Genomic DNA, 25,263 nt, shown 5'->3' with positions numbered 1-25,263 from the left:
TAGTGGTGAATGTGAGTGAACACGGCGAGTTTGTTTGAACTCATTGTAACAGCATCGCAACAGGACGTCAACGCATTGAGAAGTCACAACTTTGCTTCCATTTAAAAGGGGCTGTGTCGAATTTTGAAAGCAGGCGATTGCATAGAAAATACGTATACCATTAGTGCCAAAATATTCGTGAATAAAGCCTTTTCTATATGTGCTGTCACCTTTGTTCTATATGTGCTCTTTTTTTTTCTACAAGTGACGCCAACTACCAAAATGACTGTGCCCTTTACCCAAATTTACGGACATTGGCTGCATAGTTAGTGCGGCCACTGCAAGAGGCCACCACATGTCTGCACACTTGTAATCACACAAAATAAGCCGCGCATTTCGAGAGGAAAAATGAAAAAGTGATCATGTTCGTGACATGCACGTGACGTAAAGTCGTTTCCTTGTTCCCTGCTTAGCTTCCAGAGGGCTTGCCGAGACAAGAGAAGAGAGAAAGCAATTACAGCGTGTGGCGAATCTTTCTAACTCTGTGCTCGTACTTAATCAATTTTAAAGAGAAAGAACAAAGCCAGATTTTATTGAAATTGTGTATTTGCTCAGATAGGTAACACAAGTTTCTTCTCCCAGAGATTTGCTACCTAAAACCAGACCTTGCATTCCGATTGAATAGATAAATACAACTTTTCACTATGTTTTCTTCCTTCACACAAAGAAAGGTCACTCCTCATGATACAATTGAGGTTGTTTTACAATCGAGTAAGCATGGTATGGGTGCAAAAAATTTTAAATCTGCTCTCAGCACTTTGTGATACACAGTTCTATATATCTTTGTTAAAAATCCGTGTTGATTCGCCTTCACCACTGACGGCTACAACAGTCTAGTCTTGAAACAGTGTAGAGCTACTGCCATACTCTAGTTTCTTTTCCTGCTCTGTATGTTTAACACTGATCCCGCTAAATACCTTTCTCCGTCGTCTTCTCAGCTGACTGGCTTCTATGGGGGCGTGTGTCCCAGCTCTCATTCAACTGCTTGCCATTGGTGGCACTTTACAACTTGCTCATCTGCTACTCCACAGCCTTTTTGACATCATTGAAGCAGGAACGCCTGTATTTTGTGAAAAGCTGCTGGCATATATACTACAGTTTTCGCAAACTCAGACTGTGGTCCAAGTAATACATACACTGGAGTTAAATGGTGGTTGTAAACGTCTGAAGCCATAGACTAGCATGGTGTAGGACAGCCCATATAATTTCATGTCTTTATAGGCGTCCATTCAAATACAAAAAAATCCCAAGTCACCTCTCATACCTTCAAGTTCGAGATATTTTGCATTTATGCATAATAACCAGACGATATAAGTGCGTCACACTAGCTGAAAGATCCTCATGATCACTGAAGCTGGTGTGAGCAAACAGGTGCTGACTAACGCCGAAATGCTCGTATGTTTTGTCCATAGTGGCAGAAAGAATGAACTAGCACGTGCATGCTGGAATGGGGACATCGGTGCTGGTTGAGAGTTCCAATAGGACATGGTCAGAGTCTCAATCTGATGACATACTTTGCACGTGTTAACCTTTTCAAACACTCATTTTTTTCCACAAACCATTCGCAAATAAAATGCATTATCTTCAAATGTTTTTTTTAAAATGTGGCTTTCACGACTTCGAAAAACACATGCATCTTTTCGTGTAAACTTCATTGTTGATATTGCCGTAGTATATTACGACAACTCATCCGTTGTACTGCTTTACATTTGGGTGCATGAAACTGTTCTTACATGTTTTGCAATTTTTTCCTGTAACGTATATTTAATCATTTTTGTTAGTAGGTGCTTGTCTTTCAGTAGTAATGCTTGTTATAACCTGTTGTGTAATTTGTTCACTTCTGCCCTCTCCTCCTTGTTCTTTGGACTGCAGTACCTATGTACTGAGCAAAAATGAAGTATAGGTGTAGCTGTTGCAGATCGTTAGATATGCTGAGAAACTAAATAGGTTACCTTGAAACTTCATATTCAGCTCATACAAGTTGCCCGAGTCTACATTGATACAAATCTTACAAACGAATCTGGCTTTAAATGCTGGAGAGCTTTAGATATCCATAATGTAATAAACTTTTACTTCGTTTATTGTCTCTACAAACTACTATACGTACAGTACGAAATGTTGGTTGGCTATCACCTGCACAATGTCTTTACTCTTAATTGTATTTAGTAAATTTACCCATATTGGTGCAGCCAAAAACAAAATCCCGATTTTTTTCTACCCGCTTATTGCATGAGGAAGCAAGGTTGAAGCCGTGCCTAGCGCAAAAAGTGCACATGACCGAGACAGACAAGTTCTTCCTTAGTGTATTTATTTACCAAATTCATTATATCAACAACCCCAGACACTTTCTCCAATAATGAGTCATCCACACAGTAATGAGGGAAAAAAAAACCCGCCACAAAAGTGCTCACTCACTTAAGTCCCGCAATAGTTCAAAAATAGCCAACAAAAAACAATGGTAAATAAAAACTAAGCATCTTCCTCCGGGCGATGGCATCCCTCTGTCTCAGCTGCGCAAACAGCACTGAATGCCACTGGAAAAACAAATGGAGAGGGCAGGTGCTTGCCGGTTCTGCACCTGTAGTAGATGAACGAAAGCTGAACTTGCACTCCGATGTACGCACACACACAACACACTGGATGGAGGCACCCACGGTTGTCCGCAGCAAGTGAAAAAAAAAAAAACAAAAACAAACGAGGGGAAAAAAAAAGTCTTCGTCTTCATGTGATGACTATGTGCAGGTTTCGACGTGCATTGGGAACAGCATTTACAGCTTCTTTTTCCTTGTAAAGTAATTTGATTTGATAGTCCTATATGGCTTTTCCAGACCTCTTTCCTTTTACCACGGTGGGCCTGTTTTTGATAAATCCTTTCTTCTTGCGTAAGCTCTGAAAAACAAGGGAAAAAATTAGCACGACAACAATAATCATGACTTCTACACTGTGTTGCCTGTAATTGTTTCGATCATTTTACAAAAACATTCTCTTTTTTTTTTTTAGGCTAGGCTAACCTGATAACAACTGACCTTTATATTAGTGAAGAAGATTTTGGTCTGTTGCACAAAAGTATTGACTATCCAAACAGTGTCATAATGGGCATCTATTTGAACATTGAATGATTATCACAGCCGGAGTGAATCAGTATCAGATGCAAACGGGGTCAGAAAACAGATTTAGTTTGAAGGCTTTCAAAAGAAGCTTGAAATACTTAAGGGGATGTGCCAACGCCTGCTCATGCACAACTGTATTTAGACCAGAGATTTCTGTAAGTGCATTCTTAGACCATGCACTGTTCCTGTACCCGAAAGCAGGCAAAGCGGTGTTCAAAGTTGGAAGCCGTTGAATGGCAGAAAAGAGTGCTGACCAGCTTGCTGGCTAAATTAGTCTGTCATATCTGAACATCTATAGTAAGTAGATCCGTCGTAACGAAGTTCCACTGTATTCAACTCAAAAACATTTGTACGGTTTTCACTTGCACCACAACACTGTTTAGTATACTACATTTTTGATATCGGGTGAATGAACGAAACGGAAATGAATGAACAGATATATATTTAGTCTGCATGTGAGCCCTTACAGAGGTGGATTTGCTGCAGTAGATGGGTGCTAAGGCACGAAAACACCTATTTGGGGTAAATCTGCACTGATGCGAAGCCACACTTCAAGGTTAAATGGGAATTTTACACTCGCATTGATGTGCCACTTTTCAAGTTTATACTGTTGTTATACCGGCTTTTGTGCTCAAGTGTAGTATATTTCAAAACGTAGCATATTTTGCAGGTTATCGCTTGCATTCTACTGGAAGTCGAATCCTGCTACTATTCAAAGTTGTTTCCACTTTGAACCAAAAATAATGGCATTTGCGCAGGCCTTGTTTCAGTTAGAAAATTTATATATCTATATATTGTAGAGGTTAGTAGGGTCATGAGAAACACTCATTTTCCTTTACAATATGTGATATACACTATTCGAATTTGATTTGTAATTACCAGAACTGAATCGCTGTTCGCTTCGAATTCACTTGGAGCCTAAACTTCACTATTTGCACAGGCCTAGTTACAGCAATATTTTTCGTGACACTTAAGTATTGCTATACATAGGTTCAACTGTAGTATATTTTTTAGAGATTCAAACATATTTCGTGAATATTTTCACTTTTCTTGGATGTTTGTTCAAAGCCACACGAGCGCTGTGATGTCAAAAAAGAGAACAAACTGGTAGTACTTGATAGATCTACATTTAAAAAGCATTAAAAAACTGGCAAACACTCAAAAAAGAAAAGCTGATCAGTTTTGTCATGCTGTTAATTGTGATCATGCTATGGAATTGCTTGTGCAACTGAATGTATAGGTTAGTACTAGGTCAGGCAAACTGTGCTACAATTTCAGGTGCTTCACTACAACATGGATTTCTGCATAACAGCACCTCACACAGCAGTCTTACACACTCAAACCCTGCTACAACGAAAGTGATGGGGCGTAAAAAACATTTTATTAGTGAGAATTTAGTTGTAGCGAAATTGAAGAAGTTATAGCTGACTTGAGCTAGCGAAACAACGGAACCTATTTATTCCCCAAAATTGGAAGTGTCGCCTGCTTTCCATCTCAGCTGCGTCATGATGCGATTCTCACACATGCATAGCGACGCCATGTTGAAAAACATGCTGAAACAACGGCCAGAATGATTTTCGTGAACGAACCTAACATGCTAACAAGAGTAGCTGTCCGCTATCAAAATCCGACGATGCCGAGATGCCAGGCATGGTATCTTGGCGCGGTGACTTATGCTTTATTCTATGCTAATCCCACTAGTTGCGACTGGCTGTTTTTGTTGATAGCACAAACGAACAGCCGCTTTGACCACACTGCCCCAGCGCAAAAAGAACTGGAAGCGTTGGCATCGGAAAAGGTATTGTTCTGCGATTATACTCAGCAATAGCGTGCACGAAATTAACCGAGGGACTGAGCTTCAGCTTCGGATTGTCCGCGGCTTAGGAGCAAGCTGGTGGCAAAAGTAGCTGCAGTTTCTGGAGGTGCCAATGCATATTTCAGACTTTGTAGACTTATTTTTATGTTCTAAAAATGCATCAAAATATTCAAGACTGTGTTTACTGCCCGACATTAAATACACTCAAACCACTAACCGAGACATAAAGAGATATCGGTTATAACAAAGTAAATAAAAACTAGCTTTGCAATAGATATAGCATAGGAATATACCTTTATAACGAATTTTCGTATGTAACAAACCTATTTTTGTGTAAGATGCAACTTTGTTATGAGGTTTGAGTGTATCCGAGCCTCGAATCGCATCGTCAAATTTTGTTGAAGCAGAATGGCAGAAGAAACAGTGTTCATTGTGGCGAAAATATTTATGCATTGACTCCTATGGACAACCCATAATTTTGTTCATTGTAGCAGAAATTTTGCTAAAGCAACGTTCGTTGTAGCAGGATTTGACTGTAGGAAGATGTTGATTTGTAGTTATATATAGCTCTCTCATGGTTAGCAGTTGAAGAGAAACAGATGCATAAAAGACAGCTAGTTCATCACATGAAAATTTAAAGCTGTGGCATGTCAAAAACATTCAGCCAGAAGAGTAACAAGTCACCATTTTTTTTACAGGAAATCTCGGCAAGAAACTTGCCTTGGACATGCACGGTGTATTGCAATTATTTGGCCACTTTTGAGAACAAAGCCTCAACAAGAGTTAAACACCAAGTATGATTCAGCTGTATTTGTACATACCTTGTTAAGTTTTACTTATCGATACACAGCGCTTGCATATTGCCACATGCAGAGCCTAGGTTTCAGCTATGTGAAAATACCGTACCAGCTTTTCAAAATATCTGTCCCATTTGTAAAGCTTATTATCCTTAAAAGAGAAGTTAATAACACTGCTTTTTTAGAGAAGAAAAATATTGGCTGGTTTCATTGTGTTAATCGACCACGAGAGAACTTCACTAAAAAATAAACTTCCAAGGTAGCCAGCAGTTTTACGTAAGAGCCCTGCTTGTCGTGGGCAATACAAGCTGAAAACTGGTGTGACCCCTTTAATTACCAACTTGTGCAACTAAGCGATCTTTCTGCAACAAACAGATGTTGCACAGCACCTAGATCATTCACCGGGCATTAGAATTTCTTTAATGTCATGCTGTCACTTTTATATGTTCCGTTGGTCATAAAAGTACCGCATAAACCGGAATATAAGTCAAGATATTTTCATTAAAACAAGTAGCGAAAGGTGCCCCTTATCTTGTATAGTGGCGTTTTTAGCCTTAGGCAATAGTGAGTCTGGCAACATGTGGCTGTATGTCAAAAGTCTCACTTGGCCATATTTGCATCACGATCCCACAGTTGGATATTTTTTTTCGGTCTCGCTGTTTTTTTGTGTGTGTGTGTTCAAGCTGTGCTGAATCTCCATCTCTGTCCGAGTCTGTTCAAATTTCCATCTCCGAGTGATGCCACATTAAGATTTTTCAAGTACAATCACTGAAGACGAGTACTACAGGCACGAGAAGATGGTTTTCAGCTGCATTTAAAGCTCAATGTTAATTTCACTGAAGCAAACGACAACATGGCCACTCAGTACCACTTTGGCATTTCTGAAAAATGTGTGTGCTATTAGACAGAGCAGAAAGGCAAGCTGTAGAAATGCGAACCACGAAGGTCGTTTCGCAGGCGGAATGCAGTTCATCCGTAACTTCAAGATGCGCTCGCAGACTCCGTTCGGCAAGTTCAAGTGTGCTCACTGCCATGGCTGGGTGCTTTTGGCTTAGTGTCCTTAGCCAGATGTCATGGAGCGAAATGCTTCCCAGACGTGTATCAAGAACTCGCTCAATGGCACGCGAGAAGGCCTGTGGGAAGGGGCCGGCAACAAACACTAGGTAGTCTTCTGAAGACAGTGATGATGCTTCTGACCAATAAGAGCAAAGAGCACCTCAAATAATGTTTGAAAGCTGGTCATACGATGGGTGAGCGGTGCATTGAACAATGCATTTTGGCAATATTGGGTTTGCTTTTTTTTTGTGACCTATACTTTGGATGGGGGGGGGGGGTCGACTTGTATACCCACTTGACCCGAGCAGATTTATATGGTACCTGTTATAGAGTGCGGTAATGGCTTGGAAAAAATATTGTATTTCCTCCCTTTCAGTTCTGACCACAAACATTTTGTTTTTCTTTGTTATATCCATGTGAGCTTTCTTAGAAATGGTTTGCAGCCAGGTTTTCAGCCAGAGCACTCCACACAAGCAAGCCACACAGTGGGATCTGCAGTGCACGCTGTGGCCAGACACGCAGGCAGTCTGATAGATGCAGCAGGCAGAGACGGGCAGGGCACGTGCCACGTGTGAAAGCCGAGAGCCGTCCTCACCTAAGGCGGCCTGCTCTGCCCGCTGCTGTAGATTGGGGAGGCCCCAGCCGGTGGCTTTACCTTTTTCGAGACGAAGGTGCTGCGGGCCTTGACCTGGCGCTGGACGTACGGGATGCGTGGACGGTTGGGCTCCTTCTTCACCTTAAAGATGCGCACCAGCCAGTGCTCAGTTGTGTATGCCTCCTCAAGGTGCTCCAGGGTGAAGTGCTTGTTGCCTATCTCCATGTTGCGTGTGCGGTCAAATCCAGGGGGCGACCGGTAGTCTAGCTGTAAGGCAAGTGGATTCAGCGTTATAGTGTTGTAGAGGCATTACAGTTATATGCAACACAGGTCTAAAGGTTTTCTTGAAAAAAAAAATGCTTGTTGGAAATCTAGAGCTTATGTCTATAAGAGCTACAAGCATGGGAACTAAAGGCAGTGCCGCAGACTACCGTGAATTTGGCTTGCCAAATCAATCTCGACCATAAATCCCAGCCAGCATCCACATGCAGTAGACTCTCGTTAAATAGATTATGAGGGACAAAGAAAATACGTTTCATTGAACAAAAGTTCCATTTGCTGAAAGATGAACTGGGTCAGCTTACAAAGAAACACTATAGCATTTATTTGATTATAACATAGGTACGTGTTATACCCCTGTCACACTGGACGTTTAATGTCATTAGAAGGGAATGACATTTGCATCTAATGACATTATGTGGCTGCTGAACAGCAATATATGATGTCACTAGAATCAAATCATTTAAGCAATTGGATGAGTTCGAGAAACACATTCGCCACCGCAGTGGAACCAATCTCTACCCCAGAGATTACTTAAAAGGTGACATTCGGCATTCTCAATTTGACCCAAATTTTAACGAGGACAGGAGCCCGGAAGGTTGTAAAATGTCTTTACTTTCCATCTCAGTGGCGTCGGGCCGCCGGTGCTGTCGACCATGATGTAAACAAGCAGACACCTCTGTGCCAATGAATGCGTATATCTGCAGCGGCGGAATCGGCTGCACAAGCTCTCCGCCCAGGCGGAGGGTTTTGCTCTCATAAAGCTACAACAGTTCCGTTGCAAGCTCTTTGTCCACATGGACGCATGCGAGATCGTATTTTAAAGCAAACGAATATAGAACGCTCTGGGTTTTCAAGTGTGAGGTTGCACCACTAACTATACCATGTGTGCATCTGTTACTTTGTGTTGTAAAAATCCTAAATATATGGGACACGTTTCTTTACCCATATTTTTTTTATCATCACACTCAGCATGTCGTGGTGCTTGTGTTCATTTTATCAGCTGTGGCTACAGACTAAGCGAATCATCTTGGCTTATGATGGCCATATACTGTTACATACAATTTCTATGCGTACTTGTTTAGCGAAAAAACCTCCCACAGGGCCTTTAAAGTAGATAACTTCAATTTTCTATCACTGTACCTTGCTCAACTTTTCCGGCCATTTGTTTCTGAATGATCGACACCGTGAAAGAATGACATTACTTTTTCAGGTATAGCACCACTATGGGTTGAATGGCATTCGTTGCTCTGAATGACATTTGAACATAGTCACATTAACATCTCCAGTGTGGCAGGGGTGTTAAATGTGAAGTTGGGTTCACTATACAATCGGGGCAAATATGTAATACGTAGCACCAAATGAGCTAGCAGTTTTTTCTTTTTCTGCCTCTCAAATAATTTTATCAATTAACATCTGTCTCTCAGGGCCAAATTGACACAAGTCTACTGAGAATGGATTTGCCTCGAGTTCATTTTTGTGACCTCAAATGTACGATATTGTTAATACCCATATCAATCTGCACATAAGCTTTAAAGCCATTCAAGCAGCCACCTTACCTGAACTTCACCAAAGCGATAATAACTCATCTTGTACATGAGACAGTTGAGCAGTGTTTGGGATCCATACTCGTCTACTCTGAACTCTCCCTTGTCATTGAAGTAATCAGTTTCCTGTCAAAGTGAAAATAGGCAAGCTCATTCATACTGCAAAGAATTTGCCACACACACAAGGCTTTAGATACATACACAAACTGCCGAGGTTTACCTTTATATCCTTGGGGTGTTCACCTTCTGCAATTCTGACCATCCAAAGGAACTTGTTGATGTCGTCACCAGAGTAGCCAATCACCCCACCAAAAATGACTAGGACATAGTCCACATCCAGTGCTTTCATGATCTCATAGGCTGCAGTTTCATTTGATGACATGGCTTTTCCTACCTGCAAGTTATTACGAGAAAAAAAAAAAAAGAAGAAAACAATAGGGAATTCAGGTCGGGCTAATTTCCATATTACAGCTGTGGAATTTGTACACTGAAAAAATGTGCCAGAACTTAGAAGCACTGACCAGTGCAATGTGGCTGTTGTTCCACGTATTGTTGTCCACAAGCGTTGTCCGGTTGGCCATGCCTGCTATCTGGTACCCGTAATCCCACCATGACATAACGCGCGCATTTTCATGAGTGTTCTGAGAGAGCCAGTAGTAAGCTTCCCGGAAGTCGTCCAAAATGGCCCTTGACCTAAAGGAATAAATGTGCCAGCATTATGAACAAGAATATGCAAGGTGTATGCAGATAATGTCATCCAACACATCAAACTGCAAATTACTACTAGCTGCTGGCAATCTCTCCGTGCAAAATCGTGGTTATGAGTTTTGGCTTGTTAACTCGACCTTGTTTCTTACAGCATAAGCTAAAAAAATAAAATTCACACTGGCATACACTCTTATTCTGAAAGTCCTAGCCTGCATGAAAGCTAGCTCATCTGCTTGCTGCAAATTTTGCAACACGGAAACAAACAAAAAAAAAACAACCCCACAGGCTGCTTTACCTTTGCTTCAAAAGTAGAATGTGATAGCATAGTCGAGCCCTGTGGCAATAGGCTTCAACCATGACACAAGAAAACAAACATGTGTGAATAACACTGATCGTTTTAAACTATCCTAGAACATTTACTGGATGTAGAGTTGCTAAGTGCCCACGATGCCACAATTGTTTCTGCTAACTGGCCAAGTACCGACTATTTATTTATAAGGTGCCACAAGGACCAGTGTAGTTGTGCAATCTATAATGAGTTGGGCAGCTTTGAACCACCTGCTTGTTCTGCAGTTCACTTGTTTTGATGTCTCGTACGATTCTATAATTCTCCCTCACAGTATTACAGGCATTAAGGAGACTCCACTAACCATATGACATTCATATAGCTTTTTTACGAAGCAATTTTAAGCACTGGCATCACTCTGTGGTCAAACACATGCTTGCCATGCAGAAGGCCTGGGGTTGATTCTCGCTGAGCCGAGAGATTTTTTATTTATTTGCAACTATCTAGAATTTCGCTCTAAAACAATGCCAATTTTTCACTCACAACCAACGACAGAGACATGAGAATTTTTCAAAATGACCCCTAACCTTATGTTAAAATCTTGAGTTCACCAGCAACCTCAGCATGCAGCCGTGAATGGAAAAGAAAACGAGCCAGGATTTTCTTAGCTCCAAGCAGTACATACAAGTTTAAGTAATTGTAATTTCATGTAAGGTGCAAACCTTTAAAGCTAGATAACTAGGTAGCAGTTCCAATCCAGTGATGTTTCAACAAGATAAAATACACCCATCGAGCCAGAGACAAGTTCTTGCATTTTTTGCAATGCTATTCTGGAAGTTCTTGGTGCTCAATTTTTTTAGCAGTCAGGTTTCGGTCCCTCCAGTGTACCCAAAGAAATATCTAGTTGGGTCTGTCTGCCACTACTGAATTTTAACGTTAACTCACCCATCTGAGCTGTAGGATGCAAGTACTATGCTGGGACTGGAATATGCATTGCTGGTGACCCAGGTGCAGTGGACGGCAAACATCATGAGGATCATCATCAGCACAACGACCACTATGCTCCGTACATTGGTGCCTAGGCCCACATTCTCTCGACCTTGGTCAGACTTGATCTTGCGAAGCTTGCCTGCCTGCAGAATGGAAGGCCTGTTAAGCATCTCGTTTTGTATAAAATTGTGACGATACAGAAAAACCTTGTGAGGCACCATACTGAACCAAAGTTTAGCTTACATTGAAAATACTAGTATACATATGTAGTTCTAAGGACCATCTATGGAGTTCCACTGGAATAGTTTTCTAGGGGCAAAGCTCCTTATGGTCTAGGGCAGTCCATCTTCCGGCAGAGCCAGCGCAGCATATCCACAGACAGACGGATGAACGCTCCGCCTCACTCATTATCATTCTCTGTGTATATGTTGCGATTTTTAATATCCCCACTTTTTCTATATTCCTGCTCCCTCTGTCTTGTTTTGAAAGAAAATACAAAGAAATTTGGGCGTTTTAATTGCTGCCAAGAGGACAAACACTGGCAACATAAGCTTGCTCTGAATATGCCTCCATCAAGTGACCTTTCCAGCTAGTTCTTTTTTTTTCTTAAATCGTACCAGCGTTTTAGTGGGTGTTTGTCAGTTCTATGCCATGAGCCACACATCCTCTTTTTTTCTTCTGCGGCAAACCCATGGTACTTTCGCACATTGCTACAATTATATTTGCGGGCATTTGCTGTGCTTTTCTTTGGTATGGTGAGGCTCCACCAAAACTAAGGCCATGAGGGCTGTTGTTCAATCCTTAAACTGCTTTTATGGCATACACTGATGCACAAAACCTTGGAGACACGATTCAAGATTACAGTTGCTATAGTATGCGAAAAAATTAGCTCGTGTGTTAGTATACCGAGCATCAGCAGGTTCCGGACCAAGAAACTGTCAGGTTACATTATTAGTGCATGCATAAAGCACTACAGTTGAACACGGATATATCGAACTCGCAGAGGATTGCGAATTAGTTTGATATATGAAAAGTTTTATATAAAAAATGCAGACCCCGAGAGTTTACCTGTAGCAGGTCTTCACCTACAACAGGCGCATTCAAGAATGACAACTAATTCTGCACACACGCCGCTACAGAATGACTTATTTGTGTGATAAAAATTGCTTATCTTGGCCTGCTTTTTATGAAATGTTGAAGATGCTAGTCTTGATCTTATCAAGGCTGTCCAGATGCGACAGCCCGGTTCCCTTCACGTGGCCGATACAACGGCGAATGACGCGGGACGCTGCCGCCACTTCAGCGGCGGAGTACGCACGTGTAGCCAGCGCCTTGTCCGCACGATCCTCCTCGTCACATGAGCTATAGGCCTGGGCATCCTGAGTCCCTGCGATTGCAGCTACTATGTCCTCGTCAGCAAAGCTCGCAACGGCCAGAACATTGCAGTCCGCTTTCACGAAATTGTCCGCAGACACTTTATGTGCAACTGCTGCCGGGAAGCAGGATGACAACTTGCGAAACGTGTTGTCTATGCGCTTGTCGTCGTCTTCACCGGTTTCCGCAAGTTCCGCCGTCTCGAAGCTTGCCTTGCAGAGCAGCTGACCACTGTGTCCGTCTTCACATCTCGCCAGGAGTTGAAGATCTTCGTGGGAGAAAACTTGGCAGAGATTTCCGGCCACTTTATCGTCATACACTGCTGGACGTCCTGGCTGCTGACAGCTTCGCTTTAGCCAGAAATGGTTTTGCAAATAATGTTGTAGCACTGCTTAAATCGGTGAAGCCACCCCGTGTTGTCGGCGAAGTTGTTTCACCAAATGCAGCGGCAAACCATTTGGCCTTGGCGATCAGCATCGGCCTATCCAACAGGAATGTTCTTCGCGCGCACTTCTAAAAACCAGGCATAGAGTGCCTTATCTACATTCCCGTGGGCAGGAACATGACAAGCTCCCGAAGTTCGCTGCTCCGCCGCCTTTGCTTTGATATCTGCTTTGTTCTTTAACAAGGTACTCAGAGTGCTCCGTGGTATCCCGAATTCGTCCCCGACAGTCAAACATATCTTCCCCGCCTCAACACGCTGAATAGCCTTCAACTTTGTCGCAAGGTCAATGGTCTTGCGTTTCTCGATGCTGGCCATAGCTACACGAAAAATTGGCAATTTAAGGAGTCCACAGCGGCTTTGCACACCATGCACGCAAAAGAGAAATGCTGCACATGCAGTGGTACTTAAACAACGTGCGTACGGAAGCAACAAAGCGCTCGCGAGGCAATGGCCACCTGCAAGGGCAACAGCAAAAGGCACGAGCTGTGGTTGGCTGATCAAAACTTACAAAACAGCAACAAAATAGTAAAAGAAAAGGTGCAAGGAGAAGGACGTCGGCTTCTTCGTTCCTACTGATGGGTACGCAGAGAAAAAATAAGAGAAAAAGAGAAACGAAAAAAAACCCCGTTCTGCAAGTTAAAGATTGTGCAGTCTGAGCCCTCTCATCCTTACCCTTTGTTCGAGCATTTCGGGTTTTGGCGGAGGCGTGGTGTCGTGCGAAAGTCGCCGGGCACTGCGAGTGCCAAAAGGCTTCTTTCTACTGGCGCGCGGAGTCGTGCTACTGCGCATAACGCGGGGCGCAGCGAGTGCTGAAGTGCACCTTCCAGCTCACGCGGCGTACGATATATCCGAAGGGGGGCAAATAATACCACTCGATATAAATGTGCGAATTTTTATTTTTTATTAAAGAATTTCAAGAGAATAACTTACGAGTTCAATATAACTGAAAATTCGATATACAGTCAATGTCCGGTTTCCCGGACTCATCTGTGGCACCGTCAAGTTCCCCATAGAGTCAATGTATCAAAAAGTCCGAAATTCCGGATGCTTATAGCCTTCGGCATCTGATTTCCCGGACTTTTTACTGCTAACCGCCGACCCAAAGTCACCATCGACGCCGACATTTTGGTTGTTTTCATATCTTCTTCCATGTTTTCATATCCTCGAACCCGCCATACTCTCATGGCAGGTATGGCCAGCAGCACTACCGTCAACCGCCGCATTACGCCGCAGCTGCCGTAACCTCGAAACCGTACGTGTCAATCTATTGCTAACCGTAGCTTAGCGGATTAGCCAAGCCAAACCTCACTGTGTTCGTTCACATGTTGTTTTGTCAGCTCTGCGTTTGCTCATTTGCTGCTGCGCGCTATCTTCAGTGATCACGTTTCCCGACCTTCAGCATCCACCGAGTTACTAGCTGTTTCGTGCTGCGCTTTTCGTCAAGCGGATTCGCTATTTACAGCAATAGCACCGACTGCTCATTCATCTTCGTCCGCACCTTCAAAGCGCACAAAGCCTCCTCGTAAGCTCACAATGGAGAAGAAAGCCACCATCATTGAACAGGTCCAACGCGGTTGGTCGCAGGCAGAGGTGGGAAGGGAGTTCGGAATTTCGAAGCAAACTGTTTCGGACTTCATCAAAGACAAGGCGTGATTTAGAACTTGAAGCCTCATTACAAATCACGCGTGCTCAGCCACATGGTGCTCTGCTCTGACAACGGGAAAAGCTACGCTGTTGACCTCAGGTCTGCCGTCAGCATGCTAGCGGACCCGTGGAAGACGGTTATGAAAGAGACTCTGCGGAACTGTTTTTGCCACGCGAGCTTCACACTCGACGCCGAGACGGCCGTCTCGCCCCAAGTGGCTGTGTGTGACGAACTGCCATCCGCGAATGTTGCCTTCGACGATCTGCGCGTTGCTGGCGTGTCGATTCCAGCCGGGACAACCTTTCAGGGCTTTGCCGACGCTGACAAAGACCTCAAGCTATGTGCGGACTTGACCGATGACGAAATCATTTGTCAAGTTACGGAGGATTCAGACGACTCCAACACTGAGAACAAAGAACCATCTCCTACACAACCAATGAGGTCAAACTTTACACGAGCACTGATGACACTGTCATCAGTGTACAGCGGCAACATGATGTTGACTGGCATTGAGGCAGACATGATCGCGGGCAAGCGGAACGCCGTGCAAAAGAAAATAGGTGACTTCTTTGCACTTAAGTGCTGACCTATGAGTTATTTGACGTATGCATGTGGGATGTAGTGGCCAGATACTGCACCAGGGTGGCCAATCCTTCTCTGGTGAGGGAGTGCGTTCCCGGTGGTGGTTACCGGTGAGGCCGCACCCCAGGCCTCTTAATGCAGTTCCATCAACACGTGGGTTTTTTTTTTTTTTTTTTAATCCGGTTGGGAACTGCGCGGCACCGGGATTTGAACCACGGACCTCTTGCATGCGAGGCGGATGCTCTAACCACCGGGTTAACTCGCAGAACATGGGAGAGGCCTTTGTCCTGCAGTGGACGTAGTCAGGCTGATGATGATGATGATGACCTATGAGGTAACGCCAGCCAAGTCGGATTTCTTTTTATGAACGGCTCTTCTCAGAGCCACCTAAACGATGCATTGGCAGAATTGCAATGGAAATCTTGTACTGCGGCCGTTACCCTATTTGTCAGCGAAATATACCTACCAAAAAAAGGTGCATTTTCGCGAGCATTCGTTTTTCCAGGCTGCCCGATTTTCCAGACGTTTTCGCGGTCCTTTGAGGGTCTGGGACATCGGACGTCGACTGTAGTATATTAGAGCAGCAACAATTAATTGTGAAATGTGTACAATGCAAGAAGAAAAAAAAAAAGCTTGTCTAAAAACAGCCGTCTTCATGCCCTCACCTTATCATAGAGTTTCTTCTTTTCACGATTGTCATCGCTGTCTTCGCTGTCGCCCTGGCTGCTGCTGCTGGCCTGGCCACCCTGGTGGTTGCTGCCGGATTGCTGACCAGCCTTGGGCTCTTCGTCTTGCAGGTACAGCTTCAGGGTGCTCGAGAATGCAATGGCACTCAGCACGCACACCACGGGCGTCAGCGTCAGCATCAGCCGAACCATCACGCCAGCAAAATACACCGACGTCACAGCATACAACACGACTGCGTGCAAATGAAACAGAAGCAATACTCACACTGAGCACTTGTTTAACGTAACTATTATGCACAGAAAACTGCTAATGACATGCAAAAACATTAACCTGCGTAAAACAAGTTTAACACAAAATGCAATGCAGTGTACAAAGGACAACTAAGTGAAAGGTCTGTACATATTAATTTATGGGCACAGGCTTCTTAGCCATAACAAACTATCTTAATGCATCGACACTTGAAAGAAAAACCTGCTGCCAGGCCTTCAGCCAGCATCTTTCACTTAGAAAGATTTCTCACTTCAGAGTTAACGTTTCATTCATTCCAACCATTTAATTTGCTGCACTTATTTAAAATTCAAACCATGCAGATAACATTTGCACTATATTATCACGGATTTTACGAGCCAGATCTTTTATATAGCTACAATGCATGCCTTAGTGGACGGCTCCAGAAATTTTATGCCATCTGGGGTCTTACAAAACACTGTATCTCGCTAGTTCACATCGTTTCCTACTGTCTAATGATGTTTGCATGATATCATGTACTGAAATTGCACAGTATATGGGGCTCTTTCACCTCTATTCAAACGTGCCACAGCCGAAATAGAACGCACAACATTTCGGTAAACAGCCGGAAACCATGGCCTATTCTATTTTTTGTCAAGCTGCCATCAGAGTTTTGTTACTATAGCAGTTTTTCATATAGTTTCCAATATCAATTGGGTAGCTGTTGATAATGTGCTAGCGCAGGGCACCCAAGCAAAACACTGCTAGGGAATGTTGCGCCTGTTTAAACTTATCCAGCCCTAGCAGCCAATGGAAGAGGGAGAGCTCAAAGAAAGACCCACTGAACACGCGCTCGTCGTTGATGTTCTTGACGCAGTACCAGAGGCCCACTGGAAATGTGGCCACCAGCGCATGCAGGTCAAAGAAGAAGGAGAACCATGTGGTTGGCTGGTGCTCGGACACAGAGGCAATGATCGGAATGTGGATCTTGGCGTAACCAGTGTCCCACAGGGAGTAGAAGCGGCCACTCCATGGAGCAATGTAGCCTGCGAGTAAGGAGAAAAGAGGGTGAGCACGACATCAAGCGATTCGTGCTAGCTATAACGACATTCTTGGTCTTAAAGCTTGGCAGCGGAAGATCGACGAGGAACAAAAAGTAACTCTGTCCTGTATTTCTGCGTTCCCCCTTGTCCTCATTGATCTTACACTACCAAGTTTTATGATAACGATTCAACCAACTAGCTCACCAGCGCATTCCTTTAAGACATTCTTGGTTCAACGTACGCTTTTTGTCTCGCACCTGAACGTATTCCAAATATTAGTACAGACATCATACTATGAAGTTATTAAACTAGTGTTTTAATTAAAGCTATAATGAGAACTATATTTTAAATGTCCATCACAACAGCTTCAGAGAAGCTACAAAACTTGCAAAATAGAATGCCATGAACAACAAAGCAGGTATATCTGAAGAACCTTAAAACGTGAGTGCAAGTAGAAATTCCCTGTCGTTTGCTGAACTACCAGAGTGCGCAATTGAGGAGATCGAACACTGCAGTGATAGAAAAAAATTGAATGTGCTCCTACTCAGCTGCAGCCTGCAGCATGAACAGGAATCAGTATAGCTCACCTGCATAGGTAAGAATGACAACAGACAGGAACACCAGTCCAGCTACTGCAGCTACAGCACCAAAAAACAATGTTTTCATCTCGGACCGGGAGAAGAAGGTCTGCAGATACTTGAGCAAGGCATAGGCATTTAGCAGAACAAATACACCTGAAGAGAGAGAGAAAAAGAAAACAAGTAAATTATCAGGAACTATTTAGGTGCAGCGATGGAAATGCTACGACACACCTAAGGAGATGAGTCACTATTGAGAGCAGACACGATGCAGCAAGTCTTACGACAGGTCTGGCCACCATGTGCACTGCTGCCACTTAATTTGGGAGATGTGGAAGACGGCTCACCTGCTGAAGCCATGTGCTCACTAGTGCGCACTGGCTGGAAGCCAACAAATGGGATTTGCATGGACATGAGCAGGCCGAGGATGAAGAAAGTGTTGTAGGCTGAAAAAATATGTGCCACACATCACCATACATTCACTAGAAGTGTCACGCACATAACGCACTCACCTTCCTTATCAGTGGCGTGATGCAAAATTTATTAACGTCACTATGTATCTTTATTTGAAAAAAGGACATTTAAAGCAAACAGTGCCAACTTAATGGGCATAATTAAATGGCACAACTTACTAAGAACAAAGCCTTCATAGGTAATAAGGTAAATAATAAATGCATAGGTTGCACTTCAGTGCTCGCATAGTACTAACAGCCACCAAATCATTTGTGGTCACAAAGAACACTTATTTTTATATGTTACATCTGTCATGTCTTTGTTATAGCATAAAATTTAACAATATCAAGTACTATTACAAGCATCTCAAGACATGCTCGAATGCTCCAGTGCACTTTTTCTGCAATGCAGTTATTCCAAGTTCTTGAGCAGTTTTTTTATTTGTACTCATTACATAAAATTCATCATGTGGATGCTTTTCAAGGAGAATACAAAATGATTCACAGTGTACCTTATATGCCAATGCAAAATAAAAAGGCACTTGTGCAGCATACTGAAGGAATATCAGTAATATGATGTAGCGCTCTTTTTCTGAAAGCCTTTTGTAGACAGCTGTGCACTACTCACCTATGTAGATTCTATTAGAGAACCGGTTCATGAGCAGCAGCACAAACACATGCAGTGGAATGAGGTTAATAATGAAGACATAGCCACCCCAGGCAGAAACCTGTCAAAGGAAAAAGGCAGAATATAGAGATACATTCAAACCTCAATATAATCAACCCGGAAATAACGAAATATCAGTTATAACAAAGTAAATGAAGAGTACTGCAATAGAGTGTGCTAGGAATATTACCTTTATAACAAATTTTCGGATATAACAAACTTATTTTTGTGCAATATGCAACTTCGTTATAATGAGGTTCAAGTGTATATATACACAGTCTAGCCAACCGTAACAAAGGTTACAGCAAATGAAAATGTGACAATAAGATCAAGACAATGCTAATGTGCCTCAAACATGTGTGGGGACCAACAATGGGGTTAAACTATAAGCACACAATCACTTGCGCAGTAAAAACATTTCCTTTGCTTAAAAATTTCTAACCTCGTAACTGAAAAAAGGAATTAATACATGCAAGTAAGAAAATTTAATTTAGAATAGTAATGGACTGTTTTTGACTTAATATTCTGACTTCATTGATATAATTAGACTAATTAGTTAACATTCATTAACAAAAAATAGTAGCAGCTATTTCACTATACTGAAAACGAAATGCACCAGGTTTTCTTAGCGAAATGTCATTTCTTTTTTTTTAATCGTGCTGCATGATAATTGGGACGCCCTGTATACTGTAAGGCATACTGCACACTGGGTGAATGTTGCAATTGATAACTGTAGTGGAACATCAATGAAGTTTGTCCAAAAGTCCACTGCCATTAATATGTGTGCCTATCTTTGTGGTGTAGGTAAAAGAAGGAAAAAAAAAACGGGTCCAAAAAGCTCCAGTGCAGCGAAGTGTGGCCGGCAACAGTGCACTTATACATACTTCAAGTCCATTTAGCCCTACCCGATATACAAGTAACCATGAATAATTGTCCAGATTATGACAACTAGAAGCTCTGAAAACTGGCTATTCTATGATAAGAATCGAACAAGACTACGATTACGCTGTCGCACACCTACCATGTAGAAGTAGGAAAGTGCAGTAAGAACTGCCCAGAAGATGGCACCAGTTTTGACTGCCTTGACCCAGAGGAAGTATGTGAACATGAGTGCGAAGATGGCAATGCCTTCATTATCATAGCTTCCGGCCACTGAACGGCTGATGTAGCCAGGCACTGAAAATAAAAGTTGAAATGAGCTAGTTGTTCAAATTTTATGAGTAAGTGTGGAAAAAAAAACTAATCAATTACTATTATTTGTGAGTGGCAGCACAAACAGTTCCTCGATTTGCGTCAACACGTAAAGAAGCACGTGACACCAAATGTAAAGTATAGACTGTTTGCTTTTGAAGACATCTATGAATATGCGGGCGACAACCCTACATGCACAACAAGCTGTTGCTAAGTCTACCAGTACTGATCATAAATATAACAGTAAACATTTAAGGCAGCCTGACCCTAATGAGAGTAGAGATCATTACTGCTTACGTATAATAATATATGACAGATAGCCAGCCTCAAATGCATGTCGTATACTTTTTGCCCCTCATGCAAGGGCATCTGATACAATTCTTAAAATCCTGACTTTTCAGCATTTCAATCAGATTTGTGATCTTGTTCCATAAATTGTTACAAGAATTTTTTAAGAGAACAGAATTAATAAAGCAAGCACCTCAGTTGTGGACGACTAATGTAACAAAATATTTGCATGAGGAATACATTTTTAAAAGGCAAATTAGCCATCACAAGCATGTTCTATTCCGTATAGAGCTCTCTAAATCATAGAATTTTGAATACACTACAGTAATCCACACATGGATATTTATCCAACATTTATATACTGGCACACCAGAATATATAAACCTCCTCATTTAGACCAGTTTGTCCACCCTAAAGACAAACATTGCAAATTTTTATAGGAGCCTAAATGTAGAGAGAAAGCATGAGTACTTGCCAATAGCAATGAAACAGGCTGCAAAAAGGCCTGCTGCATCATTCCACAGTTCTTTAGTTAAGAAGTATGTTGCAAGTGCAGTCAGCCCACTGAAATGACAATACACAAATGAATATTCAGCCAGTGTGTAAGAAAAAGCTCACGTCTATTTAAATAAAAGAAAATGCAGGCACATCCTACTTTGTAGGTATAGTCAACTTCATGTCACTATCAAAACTTTTTTTTAACTGGGAGGTATGCAGTTCTGCACAAGGAGGTATGCCTAGTTGGATGCAGGAAAGCAGCCACCTTGTTCACTGAACATAAAAACTTACCATATCTGACTTCTTTATATTTTTTTCATGATGATACTAAGCTAGCAATTTTTCTCCTGAAGCACTTCTAAAAAGCTTTACGTTGTTTGTCATAATGAACACTGGTCTTTGTGCCTTAACAATGCACTTGGTAATATTGTGCCGAATGCCACAAAACAAGCGGCAAAACGAACGTTTACTGCTGATCCTGACATGCCCGTTACGTGGTGGCCCTGGAGAGGAAATCGTAGCTTGGGTTGAGGATGTGACCATGACAAATACATGTAAAACATAACATACTGTTGTGGAACACTCTCAATCAAAATATAGACAAAATTCGTTGCACTGAGGGAAAGTTAAACTGTAATCACTGCAGCAGTACAATATTGATTTAGGGACTGAATATTTTCAAGAACACTTTCGAAAATTGCTAGAAAGAATAGCACAAAGCTTACTAATTTGTCAATCTGCAGTAAAACAAACATAGTACAGTAAACTGCAATTGATGTGATAATTCAATCATTGCAATTTATGCATGCAATTCATTGCAATTGTCTGTTAACAATAAAATTACATGTGCCAGCTTTAGATGAATTTTTTGAAACTGTGTAATCATGTTTTTTTTTTTAAACATGATGGCCTTCGGTTATCACTTTTTGCTATGCAACCCTTTCAAACACAATCAATTACATCAAATTTGATGCAGTGATTCTCGAAAAAAGTGGTTTTTTTTCACTGTGCATTCAAATAAGAGCAAAAGCTTCGTTTTCATGAAATGAAACAGTTAATGGCATGTTGATGCAGTACAGTGGTGCGTATTAACAAGATGAAAATTAGAATTAGCATAATATTATCAGTCTGCACAATTGTTTAATTGGCAGCTTTTAAAAATGGTATGCCGAAGTGCTTTCAAAGTTGTTCCAATACAAATCTTAAGCCTTTTTGAATACACTCGTTTAGGCATTGGTCGAAGAGACTGTGTTACCAGTCATAGAAAATAAGGAGTGATCGATGCACACAGGCAAAGTTTCATGAGCAAAACAATGCACTATTTAAGAGTGTAAGTGGTGTAAAACAGCTCTATACATAGGGCATCTATGTGCCATGTCTTTCATGCACTTGATGAAAGCTTAAAAATGTACACATAAATGTTGGCACATGAACACAGCCTTACCTGAACACTGGTGCTAGGAAGACGCACACATCCCTTATGTGCACAGTTATGTGGAGAAGGCTTAGGATATAGTGGATAGCACCAGACGTTATCATAAGCCCTGGGTAGACCTGAATGAATCGTTTTGAAAAGAAAGTGATGCAGGACAGTTCATGACAACTTATGTACTAAACACACTTTACGCATGTGTTGTGACAGCAGGAGTTGTCCTTTCTTCCAGCAAAGTGTAAGAAAGGAACAAAAGAAAGCTTCTTATACCTCTGGCCTCATGGGTTTGTGTGCGACACTGCTCAGTTATCTATGTCTGACAAACCAGACTCATTATTTATGAAGCACTATCAATGATCCTTGAATTCATTCAATACCGTTTCACATTTTGTGCTGTTGCCACAACAAACGTATTACTCAGTAATAAAGGTTCAACATTCCTCGAGTCGGTCGCACTTGAGTGCAGGTGCTTGCTCTATTCATACGCATCTTGCACAGCTGTATGACAGAGCGCCTAAGTTGCACCAGCTGTCATTATAAATTGATTGCAGGGCACTGAACTCATTGTTACATGAATATATATTTGTTGCTGTGCTCTAATTTGTGACTATTTTGCTGTTTACCTAGCACAAGTGTGTACGTTTTCTTGGGAAGATAAAAAGCCCTTGAAATTTTCAAAATTAATTTTTGGGTTTAACATCCCAAAAACGCGATACGATTATGAGAGTGTGGTGGGCTCAGGGAATTTCAACCAAGCGCCCTTGAAAGTACAATGCTAAATGAGTACGCAGCATGGAGATTTGGGCTAGTTGGTGGGCACTTAATGTGGAATAACAGTACAACGAGCTTAGTATACAGGCAGTAGGAAGAAAAGGACTGGGTGCTGTCTTCTTCCCACTGTCCGTATTGTAAGCTTGTTCCACTGTTAGTTATTGCACTGTTAGTTATTGCACTATAAGAGTGCATCTTGAGTTTGAATTCAAGCCTAAAAGTTTTTCTTGCCAATGGAGTTAAAACTACAGCTATATATACCAATGAAAACGTAAAGTCCATCACAGTGTACAAATGGCATTGTTGTCAAATGCCACCCGATGGCACTGAAATTTGTTTAGTACTTTAAAATTACCACCTAACTATCTTGCAGCATGGGCAAACAAATTTTCTCTTTCTTTGGCAAACATATTTTTTCTCCACTGAGCTGACACTAGAGGGGAAAGCTGGGTGTTTCATACCTGTGGTGAAAAAATAGCACTAAAGAACAGACAAGGACTAAGGAAGACACGACACAGACGCTGAACTTGCAACTAAAAATTTACTGCCCCGTGAGTAGGTCAACTGCTTGATATATGTGTGTGTGCCATCCAACAATGTTTTTGTTGCGAGTTCAGTGCCTGCGTTGTCTTTCTATGTGCTCATCTGTTATTTAGGGCCGTTTTTTCATCACATGTCTGAACCAGCAGCTTTCATGAAATGACCCACACGAGATAGCTTTAGCTTCACTACCTTCACATGAACATCTGGGATGACATATGAACAGTAAATTGTTTTCTTTTTGGACAACGGGATTAAATGACTGTTCATTGTCGTGGTTCTTATTCCCACTCTGTTGTATTGTACAGTGAATGTGAATAAACTGGAATACCTACCGTTCCACCCACTATCCTTCCAAGTGGGTACCAGGCTCTCTCATCAAACCAATTTAAGAAATTGTAAAATCCATGCTTGACCATGTAGTGTGTTGACCGGTAGTTGAACCTGCATGAAAACACACATGAGCCCATTAGCGCGACGCGAGTAGCACCGATGTCGGCGTTACAAGCGTAAATAACGCCATTCTAACGAGATCAAACCTTGCGCAACGTGGAACTGCGCCCACACATGAGCCTATTAGCGTAACGCGAGTAGCACCGATGTCGGCGTTACAAGCGTAAATCAATCGATTCCAACGAGATCAAAGGTTGCGTAGCGTGAAACTGCCTTCCGCAGCGCCTAGCCAGGTGTTTTAGGCACAATTTCCGTAACGCTAGCGCGAATACGATTACTCTTTTCTTTTATTCAGTTGCACAAATCAAAGGTGTAAGAGGCCGCACTAGTACAACGTGTTTTCGACGCGCCTCCCACACCTGCTTTAAAAACCAAAGGAATGCTCGCATTCTGGCGACACGTATGCATGGAATGCGGACCGTGAGCAACCTTCAATTAAATGCCAAAAACTTGCGATAGAAAAAAAACGGATGTTCTTGTATTGTCTAATAGTTTCTAGATATCTATTTTGGTATGCAATTAAAATATCTCCACTGCTATCCTTCGCGATCTCTGTTTCGCCCTTAGGTGGGTATCGCTACATAGTAATGATCCGAAAGCCTAACATCGAGAAGTTGGGCTAGTTAAGATTATTACATGTTAGTTTCTGTTGTAGACCCTGCAAACATGCTAACTGTGAAGAGGAATTCCGCTCTCGCTACACGTCGCCACGCACCGTCCGTGCTTCCGTGTTTCGCGCGTTCCACGTTTGCGTGGCGCCTGCGCGAAGCGAATCGCTAGAACGGGTGTCACACGTACTCGCACTGGAGATCGCAAGAGGATACACCCCTTTGCGCAGCAGTACTACGTGTCTCAATTCTTCAGTCCCAGGAACGGGGGCGAACTCGGGGACACCGGTTCTTACCATGGGTCGAACTCGTGGATGATGCTCTCGAAGCGAATCACGGCGAACAGCCGGGAACTGAACCCGACGAGCCATGCCAGGGCTAGAATTGTGAACCGAAGTAGGGTTTGCCATCCGATACTTTGCCGAAACAGGCCGTCGGCCTTCTTGCCGGTGTTCCCCGCCATGTCGGTAAACACCGACACGTTGTTAGGGGAATGCTAACCAACCAGCGTCTGCCACAGGAGAGGAACAGTTGGCCTCGCACGACGACAGCGCCAAC

The 25,263-nt window shown here is 42.4% G+C and overlaps 2 protein-coding genes across 3 annotated transcripts in view; one reads left to right on the top strand and one right to left on the bottom strand.

The window, feature by feature from the left end:
- O-fut2 (O-fucosyltransferase 2) overlaps positions 1-6,149 on the top strand; it is a 19,319-nt gene extending 13,170 nt beyond the window's left edge. The window contains exon 7 of one of the 2 annotated variants that reach the window (XM_075892409.1): positions 5,664-6,149. In XM_075892409.1, coding sequence (XP_075748524.1) covers positions 5,664-6,012 — 349 coding nt within the window. In that variant the 3' untranslated portion in view covers positions 6,013-6,149. The remainder of the gene's footprint in view (positions 1-5,663) is intronic. The other variant, XM_075892408.1, reaches the window with a different exon arrangement.
- Stt3B (catalytic subunit 3B of the oligosaccharyltransferase complex) lies at positions 2,331-25,263 on the bottom strand. The gene is made up of 16 exons (XM_037422652.2): positions 25,002-25,263; positions 23,980-24,088; positions 22,346-22,455; positions 20,879-20,967; positions 19,946-20,100; positions 18,886-18,985; positions 18,153-18,251; positions 17,815-17,961; positions 17,027-17,230; positions 15,935-16,188; positions 11,179-11,366; positions 9,761-9,932; positions 9,460-9,633; positions 9,252-9,365; positions 7,474-7,680; positions 2,331-2,928 (listed from the first exon to the last, which is right to left on the bottom strand). Exons 1-16 carry the CDS (start codon positions 25,166-25,168, stop codon positions 2,851-2,853), a joined length of 2,367 nt encoding a protein of 788 aa, XP_037278549.2. The 5' UTR covers positions 25,169-25,263; the 3' UTR covers positions 2,331-2,850.

Source organism: Rhipicephalus microplus, chromosome 4 (genome assembly GCF_043290135.1).
Source record: "Rhipicephalus microplus isolate Deutch F79 chromosome 4, USDA_Rmic, whole genome shotgun sequence".
Lineage (NCBI taxonomy): Eukaryota > Metazoa > Arthropoda > Arachnida > Ixodida > Ixodidae > Rhipicephalus > Rhipicephalus microplus.
The sequence above is the reverse complement of the archived record's forward strand: the minus strand, read 5'-3'. Positions and strand labels throughout refer to the sequence as shown.

What these genes read in the sequence shown, in the direction of transcription:
- Stt3B (XM_037422652.2), bottom strand. Translation starts at nt 25,168, where the DNA reads ATGGCGGGGAACACCGGCAAGAAGGCCGACGGCCTGTTTCGGCAAAGT. An exon ending in GAAGGATAGTGGGTGGAACG is followed by an intron (nt 22,456 to 23,979) that starts GTAGGTATTCCA and finishes CGATTCATTCAG; the next exon opens with GTCTACCCAGGGCTTATGAT. An exon ending in AACACCCCAAGGATATAAAG is followed by an intron (nt 9,366 to 9,459) that starts GTAAACCTCGGC and finishes TCACTTTGACAG; the next exon opens with GAAACTGATTACTTCAATGA.